The sequence below is a fragment of the Dromaius novaehollandiae genome, chromosome 2 (assembly GCF_036370855.1).
Source record: "Dromaius novaehollandiae isolate bDroNov1 chromosome 2, bDroNov1.hap1, whole genome shotgun sequence".
NCBI classification, from domain to species: domain Eukaryota; kingdom Metazoa; phylum Chordata; class Aves; order Casuariiformes; family Dromaiidae; genus Dromaius; species Dromaius novaehollandiae.
Genome location: NC_088099.1, coordinates 6,661,176 through 6,683,444, shown reverse-complemented (window position 1 = coordinate 6,683,444; position 22,269 = coordinate 6,661,176). Strand labels below are relative to the sequence as shown.

Here is a 22,269-nt window from a genome sequence, read left to right as displayed (position 1 = left end):
ATCCTATTTTATTAAAAAGGATTGTAGTTGAGGTCTGGAAGGGGAGGCCTGCAAGCCTCTGTCAACAAAGTAATAGAAACTGTAATGGATTATAGCTTCAGAGGATACCATGGCAAGTATTTTTATTCTTGGGAAGAATCAATGTGTTTTTTATAAAGGGATGTCCTGTCTCACAGATCTATTGGAGTTTCTAAAGGATTTAACAAACATACAGAAAGGAGTGTTCTTGGTTGCTAAGATTTCCAAAAGTCCTTCATCAAAGGCTTTTAGAGAAACTAAGCAGCCATAGAATGAGAAAAGGAAGGTCTTTAGGTAAGTGACTAAAAAAGATAAGAAACAGAAGTAAATTATCAGTTCTTGGAAAGAGCTTATCCATGGACCTCTGCAAGAATACGGTTAGACTCTGCTTTACATCATACTCTAAATAATGTGGAAAAGGGGTAATCGGTGAGATGACAAAATGTGCTGATGATGTGCAGTTACTCCAGATAGTAAAAATAAGAAACAACTGAAGAATTGCAGAAGGATCTTAGAAGATTAGGTGGGCAGTAAAACCACAGATAAAATTAAGTGTAGATAAACATAAGATGACACACATGGGGAAAAATCCTAACTAATTCCACATATGAAATGTTGGGCTCTGAGCTGTTCATCGACAGTCTGAAGTGAGATGTTGGGTTTAGAAAGTGTCAATTTAGAAATCAGTAATAACCAAAAAAGCAAAGCCAGTGTTAAGAACTGTCAGGAAAAGAACGAAGACCAATACATGCAGAGGACTTTGTTAAATTACTCTATAAACTCATAGTTTATCCACGTCTTTCCACATCAAAAAAAGTAAATCGTAGAAGTGGCACAGGTTGAAAAAGGGCAGCAAGAATGAATAAAGGTATCACTAGTTACCATATACGGAATGATTAAGTAAAGAAGTTTATTTTTTCATTTGGAAAAGAAACAATTCGAGAGAGGATGTGCTATAAAACCATTAGTGGCCTGGGGAGGGTAGGCAGGCATTGAGTATTGGCTCTCTTTCAATTTAAGAGCAAGGGGGAGCATTGGATAAAACTACAAGAACACAGGTTCAAAATAAGCAAAAGGAGGTGATTCTTCATATAACAAGTAATTGACTCTGCAGCTCCCTGCCACAGAAAGTTGTGATGCTAAGAGTTAGTGTTGACCCAAGGAGAGATTTGACAAGTTCATTGAAGAAGAATTTAGGGTGGACTGCTAAATACACAGAAACCAAAAAGAATTTTTCTGAGCTGAAACCATCTGAAGGCTGGGAGAGTATGGGGGAAGTATCGTTTATCCTTTCTCTCAGTCTTAGTCTTCGCAAAGCACTTGCTCAGAGCTGCTGTTGCAGACGAGGTGAACTAGATGTACCTTTGGTCTGACCCTGCACAGCAGTTCTTATTTTGGTGCTCATAGCTTATTATCCCTTGAGTACTCCATATTGTTTACAACTCTGTGTAGTTTACCAGGCTCTCATGGAAATATGCATGTGCAAAGATAATAGCTTACTGCCTTACAGCATACAAGTGAAATACACTGCCTGGTTAGGCTGTGCCTCAGAGTTCATCTATGCAAATAACTTTTTTTTTTTAAGGAGTTGCTAATAACGTCTGAATCAACAAAACATCTGCAATGTCTTTGCAGGTCAAATACAAGATGCTATCCTGCAGTTAGAAAATGTTAGAAGGATTCATTCTGATGTGTCGTTGTGCTGTCTTTTGGCACTCATTTATGCACACAAGAGGTGTAAAAATATAGGTAAGGGATTTTTCCCATGGTTTTAGGTATTATTTGTCACAGACTTCAACAGTCAGGAACTTGATGATGCACTAGTCCAGTGTTTTGTCTGCTTATCCAGATTAAATTAAGACTCTAAAACAAAAGAAATGTAGAGTTAATTTTGTAAATGTGGGTATATTGTAAGTACTATTTAACAATTATGAGTATGTTGCCTAATTTGATAAATAGAATAGTACCAAAAACAGTGTTGCTATCTGTAAAATTGCCCTGGACGACTCTTTTGCAGCGTATTTTTTTTCCTTAGAAAATAACTCAGTTCACATTTATTCAACACAGCGCAATGCTTACATGTTCCATTTGCCAACTTTTAAGGAACTAAGAGACTTATATTTAAGGACTATAAGGAACTAAGAGACTAATAAATTATAAAACAACAGGCATTGCATAAGATAATTCATAGTGATCCTATTATGAAATTCTCATGAAGAGAAATCAAATCACAAAGAGAAATCAAAATTTTTTTTCATGTAGCTATCTGAGATAGACTCTGCACTGTGCTAAAGATTTATTTTGACCAGCTGTATGGGTGTTTCCAGAACATCAGCACCAGAGTATTTCAGATGCTGGAAGAAAATTAAATAGTAGCAGTAACTGTTTTCTTGTATTAGAGGTGATAAATTTTAGGTATGGACAAATCCTAAAAGGCAGAGCAGTTGCAGTGCAAACTAGAGTGACCCACTGTTCAGTAGCAGTTAGAACTGAGCTGAAGTCCCATACAAGTTGATGGGAGATTTATGTTCTCTATCAGTGGAGAATTGTGTGTTAATTTTCAGTATGCCTTTGTGCCCAAATAATTCCATTTTAAAAGATACAACTTCTAAAGGAGAAAAGCTTACTAATTCACTTTCCAATTGGACAAATGCCAGTAGCATTGACAATTTTGATTTCAGTAGTGCTAGCAATCTGCGATGTTACCTATATGTGCAAGTGTTCCAAGGATTAGGAGACTTGTTTAATTTGACTGTTTTTATCATTCTTGTTTAATATTTAACACAATTAACACTTTTTTTTGTTTGAATATTTGTTTTTAGATCTGGAAACTATTTTAGAGTTGAAAAACAAATTGAAGAAAATGAATAATGGCAGAACTGATGAATTATATTATGCAGGAATGTTTTTGTGGTTAATAGGTAAAAATGATAAAGCACTTGAATACATTGACAGAATGCTGAAAACATCTTCTGGATCTAGAAAGGTAGTGTATGCAGAGTATTTCACCCATAGGAAGACAGAAGTTCTCACAATTTTAAAAAGTAAAATGAGATCATCAGACTTTTAGTCAAATACAATAAAATGTAAATATGTAAATTTATAATGTATAAATACATAGATTATATGTTCTGTTTACTATAAAATCTGGGAAAATCCATTGATTTCTTTTTAATGGATATTGTTCTTTCCTCACCAGTGGATTGATGAGGAGGAATGTTTAACTTTTTTACTGTGGGGAAAAAAAAACTGGCTTATATGTTTTTTGTAAAAAGCAAATGCAACAGTAGTGGTCAGGTGGTAAAAACTGTTTCATCAGATCTGCTTATATTTGGTTGTAATGTTGGAGTTACTTTGATGTAATTATGTGCTAGAGGCAAGGAATTTGGAATTAAAAAGCTTTCTAAACAGGTTTTACAAACTACTCCACTGAGAGGAAAAGCCCGACCTAATGAGAAAAGAGTATAGGGAGTTTAAGAAGTTGCAAGACTTCTGTGCATCTTTCCATGATTCTTCTTCCCTCATGGGTTGTATTATACAGGAAATAGTCTACATTTAAAAGGCTCTCTGAAAATGCAGTAATGGACTGCCTGGTCACATCTGTGACATTATACAGAGGCTACCTATCTGCACATTGATGTACAAGGTGGCTACTCCATAACTGGTGGAAGAAAATTCTTGAAAAGTTTCTAAGTAAACAGCTTTTGAAATCATACTTTTTATTTGATTTTTCTAATTACACTGAAAATAGGGTTGTATTATTGTCAGTAAATGGTCAAGAGTTGTATTTTTGGTGTTCTCCAAAATAATTTGTCAAAAAAGGATTTTCTACTTATAATAACGTGAGTATGTGATTAAAAAACTGCTAATTGATGATGGTAGGTTAAAAACATGCCAATTTGCAGGTTGTTAAAAATATATTCTAATTGTTATAAGATGTTAAGCCATTTGAAACAATGCAGTTTTACGTAATTTTCACACACATATCTATATGAAATTGAGTTTTGAAACAAATGTCATTTATTGTTCAAGATAACAGAACTAAAACAGAACATTGTATGTAGCTGCTACAGATTCTGTACAGTAGTATAAAATGTAAATAACTTGTTTTTCAAAGCTCTTTGTATGCTTAGCATTTGCAATTTGCTTACGTTATCAGTCTTTTCTGCAGGTTTCTATGTATATGAAAATTGATAGGTGAAATGAGTGCCAAATGTTCTAAAAATGTTCAGATATGTAGATAAAGTATACACAGCCGCAGCTGAGTTAGTCATGCTAGGTTCCTTTTTTAGTCAGTGGAGAAAAACAGGCACTTCTAGTGTGTAGTTCTTATAATTAAGGATTTCTCACCCTCATTGTGCAAGTAACTTTTCAGTATGTCAGAAGAGTTACGCAGCGTATATGATGGTCTTTGACTTATTTCAGAACTGTAGGCTGTAGAACTCATCAGAAATTCTGAAAGTAACATTTCAAAGGAGTAGACTTTTGAAATGTTTACCATCTGAACTCAGTAAGCCTCACAAGCAAATTTACCATTCAGAGGAAATTCTGTGAAAGAGAATTAGAAAATGAAGAATGATGAAAAATATTTGTGGAAGATTAATTCTTTGGTCATTCTCAGTACAGAATATTTGTATAATAAGTTTTAAGATGATCAAAGAAACAGACTCTAAGAAATGCGATAATGTTTTTGGTCTAGATGATTGAGAATAAAATCTAATCATTATCAAGGACAGATTATGGAAATGAATTGTTTATTATTCAAAAATAAGATAAAGAGGTAAAGCCTTCTTAAGCTGTGTTTTCTTAAGGAGATTAATTTCTTATCAAAATAGTGCAGGTGATTTACAGGACCTATATTGTCCTCAGAAAGAGTGTTATCATCCATCTCTTGAGGATGCCAGGCTTACTTCAAAAGATAAATTGTGTTCCTTGATCTGTTTGGGAAAAATGTGAACTTGACATGGAATTGGAATCCACTTGATACCAGTATTATTATCCTTGGTGGAATATTGCTTATTAGGTGTTGGTCATTAAGATTAAGGTCTCTACATAATGCCTGGGGTCTTCATTTCCTGATATGAATCCCATAGGGAATTCATTTGCCTAAACTCAGGTTTTCAGTGCCAGCTGAGATGCCTTAGGATAGCTGAGAAATCTGAAGAGTGCTGCTGGTTACTACACAAGAATGACAGGGTACTAGTGCCCTTCTGAAATAGTATCTGAAAGCTAGGTGGGATACTACATGGTACCTGAAATGGTATCAGACAGCTACGTGTAGGTAAATGACCTGAGCCTTACTTGTCAAAGCTCCCATTATAGTCAATGGAGATCTAGAATGTGGAGAGTTATTCAGCTCCTTTAAAGTAGACACCTGCATTTAGTCCAATGAATAGCATTGCTGACTCTGAATATATTGGCTAGAGCTTGGTCAGCTGTCTGAACTGGACAGCTATTGTAATTTGTGACACCCTAGAGGGCCAGACATTGGCATGGTGTCAGGGCCTGAGTGCATTCTACTTCTAGGAGCTTAGCTGGGCGAGTCCAAGGTTAGCTTCTTTATTGTTAAGAATTGTTACGAAGAAGCAAGAAGCATGGTCCTGCCCCTCCAACTGAGAGGGAGCAGCAATGGCTGGCTGCTACTGCAAGGCAAAGTGAACCAAGAGCAAAGCACAATAAGGCAGGCAAGAGCAGTGACCTCATCAGCAAGGAGGCAATATGCAGAGTGGCAAGTCAGGGCCAGGACTGGGTCTAAAGACAGTGGTCAAGGTCAGACACAGTCCAGGGATCAACCAGCAAATCCATAGTGACAAGGCAGGTTCAAAGTCAAGCCAAGAAAACATGCTGGCAGGTCCAGATCAGGATGAGAATCAAGGAGGTCTGAGACTGGGCTCAGACAAAGCTGCTACAGAGCTGTGATGGGGACCAGCCGTAAAGCCTCAGATTAAAAGCAGCTCCCAAGGGAGAGGGGAGACAAGGCCTTGCTTCAGAAGAGGGATTTCCAGTGACATTAGATGCCTATATGTGAGCAACTGAATTTAGTGCTGAAAGATTACGTATCAGATGAGATTAACCACTCCACTGGCAAATAGTAATAAATTTGTCAAGATCTTCAATCATATTTGTTTATGCCTCTTTGAAGATATTGGCAGGATGCTTATGAGTAAGAACTCTAAAAACAATTGAGAGAGAACTAAAAGGTCCCAACTAACTGGTACTGCCTCTCCATAACAATGGTAAGACAGAGTCTTCTTTTTTGGGAGTTATACATAAAAAGTTTAAATGAGTATCACTTTGTGAATGTTATCACCTCTACAAAACTTTTAAAGAATTAAATCTTGCAACCCTTAAGAAGTATATAAGGATATTTCTGCACATAAAAGTTATGAGAGATAAGGGTTGAGCTGTGCGATTGTATGGAAAATTGACTTTGTTGTACTAGTGTTTTTCAAGCTCCTTCATGTATTCACAAGAGAGAATTTCCGTGTAATATAAATAGCATATTAATGTTCAGTGGTAAAGAAAGTTTGGGTGTTTCCAAAACTCAGAGTGCAACTCAGTTTAGTATAGCAGTGTAGCAGAAAGTGTTTTTAGTAGTGTTTTTTGTCTTACTACTGAGATTGCAAAGACTAAGCAATTTATCCTTTTGCTCAGTTACTGTGCCAGTGCTATCAAAACTGCTAGGGTTGGTAGGCTAAGGTGTTTCCCATACAAACAGAACTCTTGGAAACATTCCATCATTTAAGCTATGCTGCTTGATTAAGTAGCCCTACAAGCTAACTACTTTGATAGCAGTCAAGCAGTAATGCAGTCATTAGTAAATTGGAGTCACTTGAAGGGAGTTTGGATTAAGTTACCTCAAAGCTTCACAGAAAGTTGGCATTTTTTGAAAATGTTGGATAAATGATGTTGGAAAAAAAAAAAAATCCTGTCAAAAGTACTACAAATGTAAAATGAAATTCTGTGTAGTATTTTCCTGTGCTAGAATAGTAGTGTATTCAGACGAAACTGGGATTCAGTTAATCTAAATGCAGATTTTTTTTTTTAAATCTGTATCAACATTTAGGTGTCTGTGTGAGCAAGGTGTCTACAAGTTTGATTCAGTTGCCTGTGCAGAGGTGTTTGGTGCCCTTCCAGATGCCCTATCCTTCCTGGCCTCTAGCTGATGCTTCAGAAGAGAATGGGTCTCCTACAGGCCCTGTGTCAGACTGCCAGCCCAGTGAGGATGTGTCAGATGTTCTGAGGCATTTTAAGCAGCAATAGAAGCCCATGTTTAAGCAACTGAATCACCCCCAAAAGAGTCTGAAAAGCTATTCTGCTGACAAAATATAGGTTTATACTTTAGTGTGAGCTGATTAACTCTTTAGGCTCCATTGACTATATTGACTAGATCTTTTTCATTGTAATGGAAGCTTAGGCAACTACCTCACATGTGGTAACCTAATTTTAACTCTTAATTAGTGAGTTGAATTCCATCACAGCTGCTAAGTGGAGATAAAAATCTATAAATGCCTTGTACGTGACATGTTTATTATGATGTCAGAAATGCTATGAATTATATTAATATTGTATTAATAAGCAATTAGTATAATGATCAACTGGTATATATTTGCTTTACAATACAAGATACTAAAAAATGGCATAAGCAAGTGTATTAAATTGTTTTTAAAAGTTAACATCTGAAGTTTAAAATATCCATAAGAACTTTTAGAAGTTGTTCATTATTTTTAGTTAATATAGTAGATATATCTATCTATAAGTAACGTTTTAAATGATAGTCTATGCACTAGAACTTCAGCATGTGCAGTAGTCCTCCTTCATGCCATTAGCTAAGTATGACTTTGTATTACATACTTTAGGTAGGATATGTACTTCTGTCATTGTACAAAGCTTTCTGCCTTTAACATTCTGTCTTATATTGATTCTACAAATAACAAAGATTGAATGTAATGACTATTTTACTTCAAATATTTGCTATAATGTTGTTTGGAAATGTTTTAGTCTTTTCTTAGAATCCAGGTGACAAACCAAAGGAAGTTTAAGTGGCACTTCAAATGTTTGACTAAAATCATTTGGCTGAGAACTTATGGATTTCCTTAGTGACAAAAATACATTTGTGTCAAGAAAAAACTCTCAGGAAAGATATTTTATTATTAGGCTGTGTTAAGTATTGGTATAGATGGCAGCAGGTGCTTCTTTATTTTTATGTATTTTATGCTTTTTAATCAAAAGTCAAAGATACTTAGATTTTGGAAGAGAAATTATGATATAATTATATAAACAAAGTATTTGAGGCAAGGTATTTTAGCATATGTTGTGATGCCTGTTAATCAAATTTATCTGATCTTTTTTTCCATTCCAGGGTCTTGTGCTTAAAGGATGGATATATTTTACATCCAGCAAACAGAATGCTGTTAAGAAATCTATTAAATACCTTGATGAAGGGATACAAGACACTAGTGACGTATTTGGGATTATGGGAAAGGTAGAGCTGTTTTTGTGTGACTTCATTTTTTCTGTCTTTTAATTCATAGTTGTGGCATTTCATATGTGACTGATGGAGCAGAGAATCTTCCTCCCCAGCTGACATCTCATAGCGTGATAGAGTTCTTTTCTGTTCTTTACAGGTATAAGACTAGATTTGTAATGATATTTTAAATATCTAAAAACAAAGTAAGTGCCTAATAAGCAGGATCCAAATTCTATTGATTACAAATTTCTGCTTTCCTTGCCCCAACCATGAAAGTGCACAGATGACGTAAGCTGCAAGGGCCTCTGTCATCTACCTGGGCTTTAGTCATTATGATATTCTTTGTTTGTGGAAAATTCAGAAGCCTAGCCTTTAACATTATTCCTCGCCAACTCTTTACCAGTTCAAATAACAAAGCAGATGATAATGAGCTTGCAGTTTAATAATTCTTTATTGGTGCATTGATTAAAATTACTAATTTTGGAGTTTAATGGGATGATTTCTGTTTCTTCTACAGGCAAGATATTTTATGATGCAACAAAATTATTCAGCTGCTCTGGAAGCTGTTAATCAAATAATAGTCACCGTCGCTGACTTCATTCCAGCACTTGTTCTCAAAATGAGGCTGTTTTTGGCTCAACAAGACTGGGAACAAACTTTAGAAACTGCTGAAAGGTAGGAGATGATTTAACAGAAATATCACTTTCTTTTAAAAACATTGCATAATTCTTACTGTTACTTTTATTTCTAGAGATGTATTCTGTTCTTATTTATAGAGTTATATAGGTTGGAAGGGACCTCCAAAAGTCTTCCAGTCCAACCTCCTGCTCAAAGCACATCCAACTACAGCAGGTTACTCAGGACTTTTTCTGCTTGAGTTTTGAATATCTCCAAGAATGGAGATTTCAGAACCTCTGTGACCTCTGCTCCGGTCTTTGACTGCCCTCATGGTAGATGTTTTTTTTCCCTTATACCAAGTCAGAATTTCCTATGTTCCAAATTGTGCCTATTATCTCTCCTTTTTCCACTATGCATCTCTGAAGAGAGTTTGCTTCTGTCTTAGGTAGTTGTAAACAGCAATAAGGTCTTCCATTAATCTTGTCCTAAACCGAACAAACCCAACTCTTCCAGCCTCTCCTCATATGTGATGTGTTCCAGCCACCTAATCATCTTACTAGTCAGTTGCTGTACTCATTACAGTATGTCTTTCCTGTACTGGGGAGCCCAAAACTGGATGCAGTACTCCAGAGATGCAGTCTAACAACTGCCAAATAGAGGGGAAAAGTGACTTTCCTTGACCTGCTGCACTGTGATTGCCCTGTAGGTGGTAGACTTTCTTTGCTGTACGGGCTCACTGCTGACGTGCTTTCAATTTGTTGAGCAGGACTCCCAGATCCTTTTCTACAAAACTGCTTTCTAGCCAGTCGTCCCTCAGCCTGTACAGTTGCTTGGAGTTATTTCATCCCAGATGCAGGACTTTGCATTTGCCTTTGTTCAACTTAATGAGCTTTCTGACAGTTTACTTTTCCAGCCTGTCTAGGTCTCTCTGAAGATCGATCTTCTCTTCCAGCATATCAACCATTCCCACTAATTTGTTATCATCCACAAATTTAGTGGGAGTACACTCTATCCCATTATCTAGGTCATTGTTAAAGATATTGAATGGTATGGACCCGAGGCGTGCCACTAGTAACTGGCCACAAATTGGACGTTTCACCGCTGATCACCACCCAACAGTCTGCCTGTCCACCTTATTGTCTATATATCCAGTCCATATATCACCAGTCTGACTGTAAGGATTCTGTGGGAGACTATGTCAAAGGCCTTGCTATAGTCAGGGTACATGACATCCACTGCTCTCCTCTTATCCCCACAGTCAGTCATCTCGTCATAGAAGGCAATCAGGTTGGTGAGGCATGATTTGCCCTAAGTAAATCTATGCTGGGTAGTCTCAATCACCTTCTGTGATTGAGATTCTGTCCTTCATGTGGCTGGAAATGACTTTAAGGAGTATTTGCCCCATGACCTTCCCAAGGACTGAGATTAGGCTGACCTGCCTGTAGTTCCCTTGATCCTCTTGTTTGAAGATGTGTGAAATTTTGCCTTTTTACTGTCATGGGGAATCTCTGCTGATTGTTGTGTCCTCTCAGGGATGTTAGAGTGTTATGAAGTGGTGAGTAGCTGCCAATGGAGTGAGGCCCAGAATAGGTGAACAGGTTCCTCCTGACAGTGGAAGCAGGTTTGACTCTTACAGTATGGTCAGAACAAATGGGTTTGGTTTATTGTCCTGCTCCAGCTGTGGTGTTCAAACCCAGGGCTGCCCAGACCTCCAAACAGCACTGGTGACATGATTTCTATATCTTATTATCCCTTTTCGTGTTTCTTGACCCTACTTTTTGCCACCTTTGTACTTCCCTTTCTTCAACCCAGTCTCATTGCTGAATTACTTTTTCCCCAGTTTTCCCTGGTCCCAGTTTTGCTACATCTGTAACCTAACTTGATATTTCTGATGCTGTTACCTAGGTAATCTCAGCCTTATATATATTTGCCAATGTAGTTACCTCAGTGCTGTTGGCCTTGCAAGATTCTGCTCCACAGTTCTCCCCTCCAACTATTTGTGAAGTTCAGCAGTTTCTCACACAACTCCCCGTGAACTCCCTGTGAAATTCAGCCATCCCTCATAGCATTATCTGAAATTTCTGTCAGCTTCTTGCACTGTTCTCTATGATGTGTGATGAGTTTTCATGTCCAGTAGTTTTCCATATCCTCTTCAGTTAGCGTTGTTAGGTTATGTGATGAACAGTTTGTCTTTACGCACACAAAGCATCACAGAGAAACAATGGTAGGTGGAGGAACCCAAATAATACCCTGACCTAGGGTATTCTTCTTCTGACGTATTCTGCCTAGGGTATATATACTTATGGAGCTGCAGCAGCTTTGCCTCTGTTGGGCTACCAGATTCAGCAACCTCTAACAAGCTTAACCACGGGCCAGGACCTAGTCAACAGCACAGTCATTTGCCTGCAACCCTTACAGAGAGCAACCTTGAAATGATACTGGTTGGCTCCCTCGTCACCCCCATATGCATCTCCTCTGGTCCTAGGAACTTATGTCCAATTGGCTTAAGTGCTCCCCAAAGGTATATTCCTCTCCAGTAGATAGTGTGGCATTCCTGCAGACTCTGTTAATACACTCAGGGAACTAGGAAGCCAGAGGTCAGACCTTACCAGTGAAAACTGAGGCAGAAAAAGCATTGAGTACCTCAGCCTTTTCTGTGTCCTTTGTCACTAGGTCTCCTCTCGCAGTGGGCCCACATTTTCCTCGGCTTTTCTTCCCTTTGCTGCCAGTGTACTTATAATAGCCCTTATTGCTCTTCATATCCCCCTAGTTTCAACTCCAGCTGAGCTTTGGCTTTCATAACGCAATACCACTATAATTTCTCCTGAGTAGCTATCTCTACTTTTATCTTCTGTGTGCTTCTTTTTTTTGTTTTTGAGCTCAGCCAGGAATTCCCTGTGCATCCGTGCTGGCCTTCTGTCAGATTTGCTCAAATTTCTGCTTATTGGAATGGACTGTCCTTGCTCTTTGAAGAAACAAGCAGCTTGAAGATCAGCCTGCTGTCCTGGACCCCTTTTGCCCTTTATAGATTACTGCTTTTCAAACTCATTATTTTAGAGCAACTTAACATATTATAAGTAATTTTCTCAGGTGGTATCTCAAAACTGATCTTTTTCTTGACATTTAAGCCTAGTTTCATGGTAGTGAGTCAGTGGTGTTTGGCATTTGTCTCTGATAATCCAAATTATCCACTGCTTTAGGGACCCAATTATGGCCATCCTTTGTTTATTGCAAAGGAAAACTTAGAAAGAAGTTAAACCTTAAAAAAACCCACAGAACTATACTAAATTTGTAGGCACTGTACTCTGGCTATATAAAACTTGGCACTAACATTTAACTGTTTCCTTAGAATCCTATGTAAAGATGGGGCCAATATAGATGGTCATCAGACCCTTATTGTAAATTACCTTTCAAGGCTTGGCAAGCTGGATTCTGTAAGTATTATTGAACATTTTGCCAGTAGATGAAATACAAAACTGAGACACTAGATTTTTATGTTCCTTAAAATTTTCAACACATTTTCTGTCTACAAAACAGTATGAAATGCATCTAACCACAGATAATGTCTAAAATGTCATAAAAATTCAAAAGCATGTGCATATACCTGTGTTCTACGGTGTCAGAGTCATTCCGTTTTAATGATTTGCACTGGAATGAAGTCTGAGAATAAAGTTCACCTGTTTCAGTCTAAGCTTCACTTTTCCTTTTTGATTACTGAAAAGCAAGGAAGAGCTTAGGTGGTCATCTAAAGGTCTGTGGTAGTGCAACAGATACTGTCATTTTTAGGGCAATAAAATGAAATGTATTTTACCTTTTATATCAAATACATTCGTATTAGTACTAGTCCTCTTATAGTACGAGTTAGTGTCCTAAACAAGTACCATATACTGTCTGTCACAATACTGTTTTCCTTGAACAAATGATTTCTGCAGTTAGCAGCAGTGTCTGATGGAAGATTTACAGTATTGTAAACTTTCAGCATTTTATTCTAGAAAATATATTCAGAGAGGTTGCATGCCATATGGTTAAACTATGCATACTTGGTTAAACTGTGATGATACTGGAATTGTGATGAACATTGAAGACACTTATTCATTACTGTGAACATTACTACTTACATAGTTTGTTTATTACTATGGAGCTCTGAGCTACTGAACAAAAATTATAAAAGGCTTATATATACCTTGTCTTCTATCTGGCTGATGGAACATCTTGCCTTTCCCTATACAATTGCCAGCACAAATCTGTTCAGTTTATTTCAGTAGTCAAAAATTGTACTGTACGTGTAAAATAGAAAGGGTATCAATAGAAATCTTATGTAGGAATAGAAGTATCTGAAGTATTCCCATAACTGATGCAAGTATCATGTTAAAATTTCCTCTTCAGGCTTCACTTCAAATTAGAGATTTTATTCAGTCTCTGAAGACTAAGGAACCTCAAAATGCAGAAATTCATCTTCAAAAAGCATGTGTAGTTAGTAGATTGGTAAGTGTATTTTTGTTTGAAAACTGCTAGCGGTTTTGGTTCTGATTCATCTGTCTAAATAGAGGCAGAGGCAATACACTAAGACATCTCAAATGGTGCTAGGTGCATATGTATTGGCAAAGAAGTTTCACTCTTCTATGTCTGAAATACTTGCCTCTAAGACAAAGTATTAGTATTAAACAACAGTTATTTTCTAGTCTGTATCATTTTCAGCCATATAATAATTTATGCCATTCATACAACAGTAAAAGAGCATTTTTGTTTATTTCCTACTGATAGTTAGAGTTTGATTACTCTAGATTTTATGACTTAAGTTGATTTTACCCTTTGTATTGAAATAAATGCTTAGAAAGGTTATTTGGTTTATTTGGCTATTCACTGCGTGTTTTCAAGAAAAAGGTGATGGCACTATTGAAGTCAATAGTTATATTCTCACTGATTTTAGAGGTGTGATGCTTTTACTTGATTTTGAAATTTTTAACAAATTCTAATTTGACTATGTTTACATATGTGTTTACATTCTTTGTTTTTAAATTTAGCATTTTCTGTGAAACTTCATCTTTGTGTATTACTTGATTTTTCCATCTACTTTTCAGTAGACCTTGTATTATGAACTTTGTTTTTAGTGTGGAAGGAATCACCAAATCTTGCAGCAAATATATGGATTTATTGAGTATTCATATGCTGAGTTGGCATCACCAGATGCATGTTTTGCTAATGAGCTGGGATATCAACTAATTCTTCAGGAGAAGTGGAAAGATGCTTCTGTATGGTATAGAAGAGCCATGGAGATAGATGAAAGTAACATTGATGCAGTGACAGGTAGTTTTCTTCCCCCCCCCACCAAAGTGTGGTTATTTTAAGCTCTTTGGAACTGAAGCTCTCTCTCTGTTTTAAAAGTGCTAATATATTGTGGATGCCACTGAAAACAAATAATATTCTACTACACAGGCTTCTCCACTAATTCAAACTTAAAGACATTACTAGATGAAAACATCTAGGTTGAGACAGTAATCTTAATCCTTCTTTTTTTTTGTATTGGCCTGGACTCAAAACCCTTTTATACTCCTTGAATGCCACAAAAGGGATTTCTGGGTGCCCTAAAAAAGCAACTGAGGAGCCTAATATCATTGTGACAATAGAATTGGAAACTAAAGTACTTATTTCTACTGAATGGCATGTGAATCACGTTTTTGGAACCTCTAGCCTATGGTACAGTAAAACAATCAGCAAGATTACATGTATAAAAAAATTAAAGCATTTCCTAGGTATGAGCTGCTTATTATTTTTGTCTGTAAAACAGAGTTCCAGAATGTTTATACATGTTTTATTGTTGATATTCAAACTACTGTCAAGTGTTATGCAAAAAAAAAAAAAAGAAAAAGAAAAATGTTGCAGCTTTTTTTCCAGAAGCAGTGAGGATGTGTTTGCTTTGAACAGCTGAATACCTTCTCCTGAGACAATGCCTGCCTCATTGCAGAAGTGTGAGACCTGCTGTCACTGTCACTTTCACTGTTACAGGGAAGGGAATGGAGAGCTGGAAGAGTGTTGGCCTTGTGACATATACACAACTGTCTCAGAGCTAGCAGCGGTTGCTTCTGCTGCTGCTGTCAGTACTGTTTTGTGCGGTGTAGTTCGTTATTTAGTGATGCTGGAGTAAGCAGACTTTTGGAGCTTCAACTGTAAAAAATACATACCTCTAGATGGGCTATTTGCTGTATTTGAAACATTTGGAGTTACTTTTAACTTAGAGTGCCTTTTAGCTTCTTGCACGTGGTTAACCATTTTCTTTTCCTCCTCTCCCATCTTAGAGCGACTTTTTCTAAACAGGGCTAGCATAAGCATTCGCATTTGTCAAGGCATTTTATCTTCTTGTACTTTATTGTCGTTTTCCTATTTTTTGGATGGAACTTCTGTTCGAACTTTTGTTGTCTTATATTTTACTTTCTTATGACATTCTTGTCAGCCCTCACTTACGTTTTGCAGAATCCGTGCAATCTAGCTATTGATGAAAATGTCCCTTTTCATAAGGATACAATTATTTTTCATCTTAATGCCATATTTCTGTCCAAAGAGATTTTAGTCTTCCCATGAGACTTGCAGAGAATGTTAATAAACATTATAGTAATGTTTACCAATGTTCTTTCTCTACAACACTTCATCTTTTCCACAAGTGGTCTCTGCTTTTCATGTATTTGCAGAAATCTCTCTTCAAGATAAAAATACTTCACAATGACCAAGATGGTTTACGTTTCTTACTGAAAGTGCTGGAGACCAATCTGTTTAAACACAGAGAGTTTCAAAATGAGTATCAGATTATATTAGGATTTATTGTGAATTGGATAAATTAGCTGGTTATATTGAAGAACCACGTTTACTTAAGATGTTTGATCTGTGCGAATCACATGACCAATCTTCTTCCACAAAGGTAGTGTTGTTTGCAATTGGGAGTCTGTAAGCAGGGAGTGAGGTTTCTCTGTTTCAAGGCTGACAACTGAGGGATTTAAAGACATATTGGGTATATGTATTGTCCAATAGACACATTCCTTGATCTTCCTTCAGATAGCAGGGTATACCAAGAACATGATCCATGTAAAGGAACCATACTAAAGGATCACAAGTTGTGCAAAATAAGTATTGATTAAATGCCCTTTTTACTGTAGTTCTGAGCACTTGACATGTGCTACCTTTCTTTTTATTGTAGGCATTATTTGGTGCCAGGTGCTGGAAGGGAAGCTAGAAGAAGCAGAGCACCAACTTGAATTCCTTAAAGAAGTTCATCAGTCTAGTGGAAAATCTCCAGTGAGATATACAAACATATAAACATAAGCTCTTTTTTATTCTCTTTTCTATACATGCCTTAGGTGCACTACACACACTAAAAATTTACAGCCACATTTTGCTCAGTTTGTGCAAACTGAGCACAAACTGAAAACTTTCAGTGGCGGTCTGTGTACTCAAAACATAAAATGTGTTAAATCTAATCTGCTGGATAAAACTTCTCAGTGTTCTCCCTCTCCTTTTTCTCTATGTAGTTTGTCTCCCTGAAGAAAAGAATTGGTGGATCTTTCATGATATTCTCAAAATTGCCAGATTTGGATTTCTTTCTTCAGTGGAAAATCAGCTACCACTCAATGTAGCTCATGAAACATAAACACATTTTATGACGTGAAAAAATAGTGTTTGGCGAGAGCACTGCACTTTCCTGAAGCAAGTTCTGAATGATTTTAAATGGAATCGTATTGACAGTCATAATACTGAGTATTCAGTCCATTGTTCTACTTAAGCACTTAAGCAGATGCTTGACTCCCAATTTACTTATGTTTTACATTCCCATTGTACTTACTTAAATAAGAGCACATAACAATAGGAAGTGAAGTGAAGGGTGGTATAAGATACGTACAATTAAATGTGCAATAAATGTACAATATATAGATGAGAGGTGAGAGCTATTGTGTAAACAAAATAGAATTGTTCAGATGCAGTCTTCATACGATCCATATTTACTGTGGAATCTATTAAAGCAATTTGCTGTTTTTCTAAAACAATATTTACTTGTTCATTAAGGTAAACACTGATTTATCAGCTCATATATTTTTATCTTACAGATTCTAATCTATCTTCAGGCAGTTATTGCTTCAAGAAAAAGAAAAAATGAAAAGATTGTCACCAGTCTATTGAATGAAGCGGCAGAACTTCATTCTTCTGCTTTGAAGGGCCTTCCTCTGAGCATGGAATATTATGAAAAACTAAATCCTGTGTTCCTGATCAACATTGTGAAAGAATATTTAGTCTTCTGTCCCAAACTAGTGAGGAATATTTTCAATGAAACATTTAATATGAATTTATTACCAGTTTGTATATATTCATGTTGTCAGAACTAGACAGTCTAGAACTAGTCTATCACCTTCAGTATTTCCATAAATTTTGTCTGTACTAATAAAAACTGTATGTAAAGAAGGAAAAGTAGATTTCACTTGAAGTAGATACTGCTTTTGAAAGCATATGTCATGCAGTACAGTTGTGAAAATGTGTGGTAATATGATGAAAAAAATCTTATTTCTCATTTTTCACAGGCTATGTCACCTGGTCAGATCATTTCCCCTCTTTTTCAGCAAGTAGCTCTAATTTTGTATCCAGTGCTTAAAGCTGCTCCTGGGATGTTGGAACCACTTTATTTAGTGGCACAATTGAAATATTTATCAGGTAAATCAAGACCATATTTTCACATGCAAAGAGGAAAAATACTGTCAGGATTAACTGCTCTCTAAAATTTTGAATTAAATTAATAATCTTTGAGACTGACTTCATGTTCTTCTTAAAAAAAAAAAAAAAAAGTATTTATTTTTTCTCTATTGATTCAGTTAATTTCTAAATGTATGTTACCAAAGCCCAAAACAATTAAATGGTAAATATTTTAAAATAAGTACATGGATGGCAATGTGACATGAGACAGACTTCAAGAATGTCAAGATGTCACAGTAGAAATCATCTGTGCTTCTCTCTTAGTCAATAAACATCATTACTATAAATAAATAACTTGATGAGATTGAAGTTGCAAAGTGTTCTGTCACATTATTATATTTAAATTATTCTTAGGATGATTTTATACTTTGTTACTTAAAAGTGATGGCTTTTCATATATCAGGTACACTAGCACAACACATATTTGAGGTTACATTACACAAATGCTCAGTTTGCTCTATAAAGAGAAGCAGCTTACGACTAAATTAACAGTCAGTTCCTTTTCAGGAGAATTAGAAAATGCGCAAGGTATATTGCAGCACTGCGTAGAGTTGGACCCTACATCAGCAGATGTCCACCTTTTAATGGCCCAAATCTATCTGTCTCAAGGAAACTTAAAAGAATGTTCCCATTCACTGGAGCTGGGGGTTAGTCATCATTTTCAGGTGAGAGTGATTACAAAATCTTAATGCTGAAAATATTTGATGATGATTCAATGTTTTTTATACATTAGTTTGTTGTACATTGTACCAGAACAATGTACATGACACTGTCCTCAAATAATGTGCATGTATCAGAAGAAGAAAATGCAGATAATCTAGTACCAGCTCTAGTATTAATATATCTGTATACTCATTTATTTACTTCTGAATGTATCTGAGGAAGTGATATTTTTTGTGGGAGTAAAGTGTCACAGCAACAGAGGTGAGATTCATCTTGCCTAATTTAAGTCACTAAAATATGTCTAGTTTAAATGTTTAGTTTAAGTTTTCTCAATCAGCAAAGAGAGAGAAACCCTGTCTGGAGAAGATCCATCCCACTTGTTTTAGGCATCGGTTAGGTGTAGGTGCTCTAGGTGCCTTGTAAAGTGTTTGGCATTCTCCACTCAGTTTACACAGCACTTGGGCCACACTAGAAGTCTGCTTTCTAGACAGCCGTCTTTAGATGAGATGAATGCCATTCCAGAGGTGTGTAGGGATGCCAGTTTCATGTTCTGAGTTGTTTTTTTTTTCTTAGAAACTGAAGCCACTTTAATAGTAAGTTTCCAACAATTAAGGTACTGGGATGCTTTTTTTAGTTTTATTTTCAGATGAATATTCATGAGTTAAAAGAAGTTTGTCTATGTCTGGTTTAGGCTTTCATACCCAGAGAGTTCTGTGTACTTCAGTGATTCTGTAGTAAATGTTATTTATATGCTGGGAGCGGACTGAGTAAATTCATAAATGATGTTTTGGTATTAAAGTAACTGAATTTCTATCTTTACCATCCAATGTATGTTTGCTGCTTTCACTAGATTCGTGATTATCCGCTGTATCACTACATCAAGGCTAGAGCACTGAATAAAGCAAGAGACTATCCAGAAGCTATAAAAATTTTGAAGGAGATTGTCAGTTCACATGTGAAGAAAGGTGATAGTAAAAAAGTCTGTGGCACCAGATCAACAAACAGTGAATGGGCCTCCATTTACTTAGAACTTGCAGAAGCTCTTCAACTAAATGGAGAACTGGTGAGAAATTGAATATGCAGCTAGTTTTTTTTAGTAAACCACAATTAAAAAACTCAAAAATTGAGACACAAATTTGTTAAAGACTTCTCCAGTGATTAAATTAACTAAGAAAAACTGAAATAAAAATTGAGGAAAATTATCAAGAATAATTTTTGCTATGTACACTCTTCTTAGATTATTAGGATGTTGTGAAATTCATACGTCAGAGATAGTACTCCTAATTTGAAAGTTTTTGACAATTCACCCCTAGCAGCTTTTCATCAAGCAGTGACAGTGGTCCTGTTTCATAGCAATACAATGAAAGTGATTCCAAAACTCCTTTAGTAGTATTCTTATTTCCACCTAGGATGTGATATTCATTGAATTATGTATGTTAACACTTGATATCAGTGGGGAAAAAAAGTTTATATGATAATTATGATCAATCCTAATAGAAGTATATTTTCCAGACTTTTTTTAGTCCAGAAATATAATCACTGGAGAAAGATTAATGATTTGTTACCTTTTTTTTTCCAATCGTTTTGTCAACAATCTACAGTGGGTTTTTTTGTCTGCTTATGCAATTCTACTCAAGTCCCTGCAGGAAATGAATTTTTTTTGATACATTTTTTCATATCTTGCTCCAATTTAACTTTCTTCATTGTGTTTAACATATTTGCTTTTCAAGCCCATTTTCTCCTCTTAAATTTTTTTTCTACTATTTAATTTTTAGCGTACAAGAATGGTAGAATTTTCCACCTTTTTCAGATGTCAGTAATAGAACTCAAAATGTTTTTGGCAACAGACATGAATTATCACATTTTCAAATGACTTAGCTGCCTTAAAACTGTATTTTTCACTGACCAAGTGATTTATCAAAATCGCTCAGCTCAAATTAAAACATTGAAATGACTAATCCATGTTATTCAAAGCAGATAGCAGAAAAGTTCTGAAATGTGTATTGTGGATATATAGGATAAAATATTGCTTATATACAATTAACAATAGATTAAATCACAAATACATTGTTAGAAAATTGCTGAAATAAAATCTACATTTTGCAATGATTCTTTTTTATTTCGTTAATGAAACACACATCTTCAAATGCTAACTTCTTTCAATCGCCAGAAAATATACTGCCTATTGTCAAGCTGCAGAACAGTGTTTTCCAAAGAAGAGGCTGGAACTCCAAATACAAGCCTGACTGAAATGCGGTTGTTTAAGCTAATAAGGGGGACTGAGTAGAAACACAACCCAAAAGTTAGAACATGTCTCAAGGAGCTTATAGCTCCTTGGCAAAGGGTAAACACAATAGATAGGATAATAGATAAATAAATAGATAGCAAAAACACAGATATGAGTGAAAAGCAAAATCACACAACTTGTTTAATTTGTTAAGGCTTTAGTTTAACATGCAATTTCACATTATCTGAAAATATTTAATCAAGCCCATTTACTTAAAATACAGCTATACTTTCCACCAAATTCCTTTCATTAAAATGGTTTTTAATTTACTTTTTTCTTTCTGTACCATTCTAGCATGAAGCCACTAAGATCATGCAGGATGCTACTAATGAATTTAGTGGAACTTCAGAGGAAATCCGCATCACTATTGCTAATGCAGATTTGGCTGTCCATAAAGGAGAAGTGGAAACAGCGCTCAGCATGCTGGGACATGTCACAGCAACCCAACCATATTACATTGAAGCTAAAGAAAAGATGGCTCAGATATATCTTCATCTGCGAAAGGATAAGAAACTATATATTGCATGTTATTGGTAATATTGTTTAAAATCAATGTGACTGAACTGTTTTAATTTTCAACCACTGGTCAGAGGAATTTTTTTCCTAACACAGTTCTAAAATGTCAGAGACATCTATTTTATAAGCAGCATCAGCTTCAATGATTTATTATAATAGATTCTTTTCTTCTCCTTGAGAAAGGAAAACAAAATATGCCAAGATTCTTTTTTAAAACAGAGTAACTTACCCTATTAATAGTCTTTTTGCTTTCAGTAGTGTTGCTGATGAAGTTAGCAGTACTCAGAATAAGGGAAGGTACAGTATTTAGAAGTTTTATTTAAATAAAACATTAGTGATTGTGATAAATGATTCTAAAATAAATGATGAGCTCAAATCGGAGAAAAAATTGTAACAGATTTAATCAGAATGAAGATTTCTTGGTTCACAGTTCTGATTTTCATTCAAACCTGCTTGGCTTTTTTCTATAATGTAAAACCATTTCTATGTTAAATAAGATGAATAGAAAATTAAGCAATTTAATAAAGTTCTTTAGAAACAGATAAATTATCTCAGTATTCTGCACCAGCAGTAAAATGAATGATAAATTAGACAAGCATCTGCCTAACCTTTTAACTGCCTCAGCAGTTTTTATGAAATAATTATCCATACAAGTTCTAAGTTTTAGAATAATACACTAAGTAATATTATGAATGTTATTTTTCCTGTATATTTGGAACTAAAAGTTGGCATTTGATTTCTGATTTCACACCAATAAACCTCTGGTCATCTCCTGATCTGTTTAGGGTGGTTTTTTTTTTTGTTTTTTTTTTTTTTATTCCTTTGGCCTCTTGGACCATCAGTTCTTTCAGGAAAGAGCTGCCACTTGCTATGTATTTGTAGAGCATCTTGTACAGCAGTGGCCTAACTGGCCCCAAGAATGATTAAAATAGAAGCGTTATTCAAAAATCTGTAGCTTCTGTTCTTC

The 22,269-nt window shown here is 35.7% G+C and overlaps 1 protein-coding gene across 1 annotated transcript in view; it reads left to right on the top strand.

Moving 5' to 3' along the window:
• The window catches only part of TTC21A (tetratricopeptide repeat domain 21A), a 41,105-nt gene that overhangs the window by 1,794 nt on the left and 17,042 nt on the right, over nucleotides 1–22,269 (top strand). Inside the window, 13 exon segments of the mRNA XM_064508062.1 lie at nucleotides 1,654–1,767; nucleotides 2,841–3,004; nucleotides 8,381–8,503; nucleotides 9,006–9,163; nucleotides 12,456–12,540; nucleotides 13,493–13,591; nucleotides 14,218–14,413; nucleotides 16,296–16,393; nucleotides 17,200–17,400; nucleotides 17,668–17,797; nucleotides 18,344–18,501; nucleotides 19,350–19,562; nucleotides 21,081–21,319. Coding sequence (XP_064364132.1) covers nucleotides 1,654–1,767; nucleotides 2,841–3,004; nucleotides 8,381–8,503; nucleotides 9,006–9,163; nucleotides 12,456–12,540; nucleotides 13,493–13,591; nucleotides 14,218–14,413; nucleotides 16,296–16,393; nucleotides 17,200–17,400; nucleotides 17,668–17,797; nucleotides 18,344–18,501; nucleotides 19,350–19,562; nucleotides 21,081–21,319 — 1,978 coding nt within the window.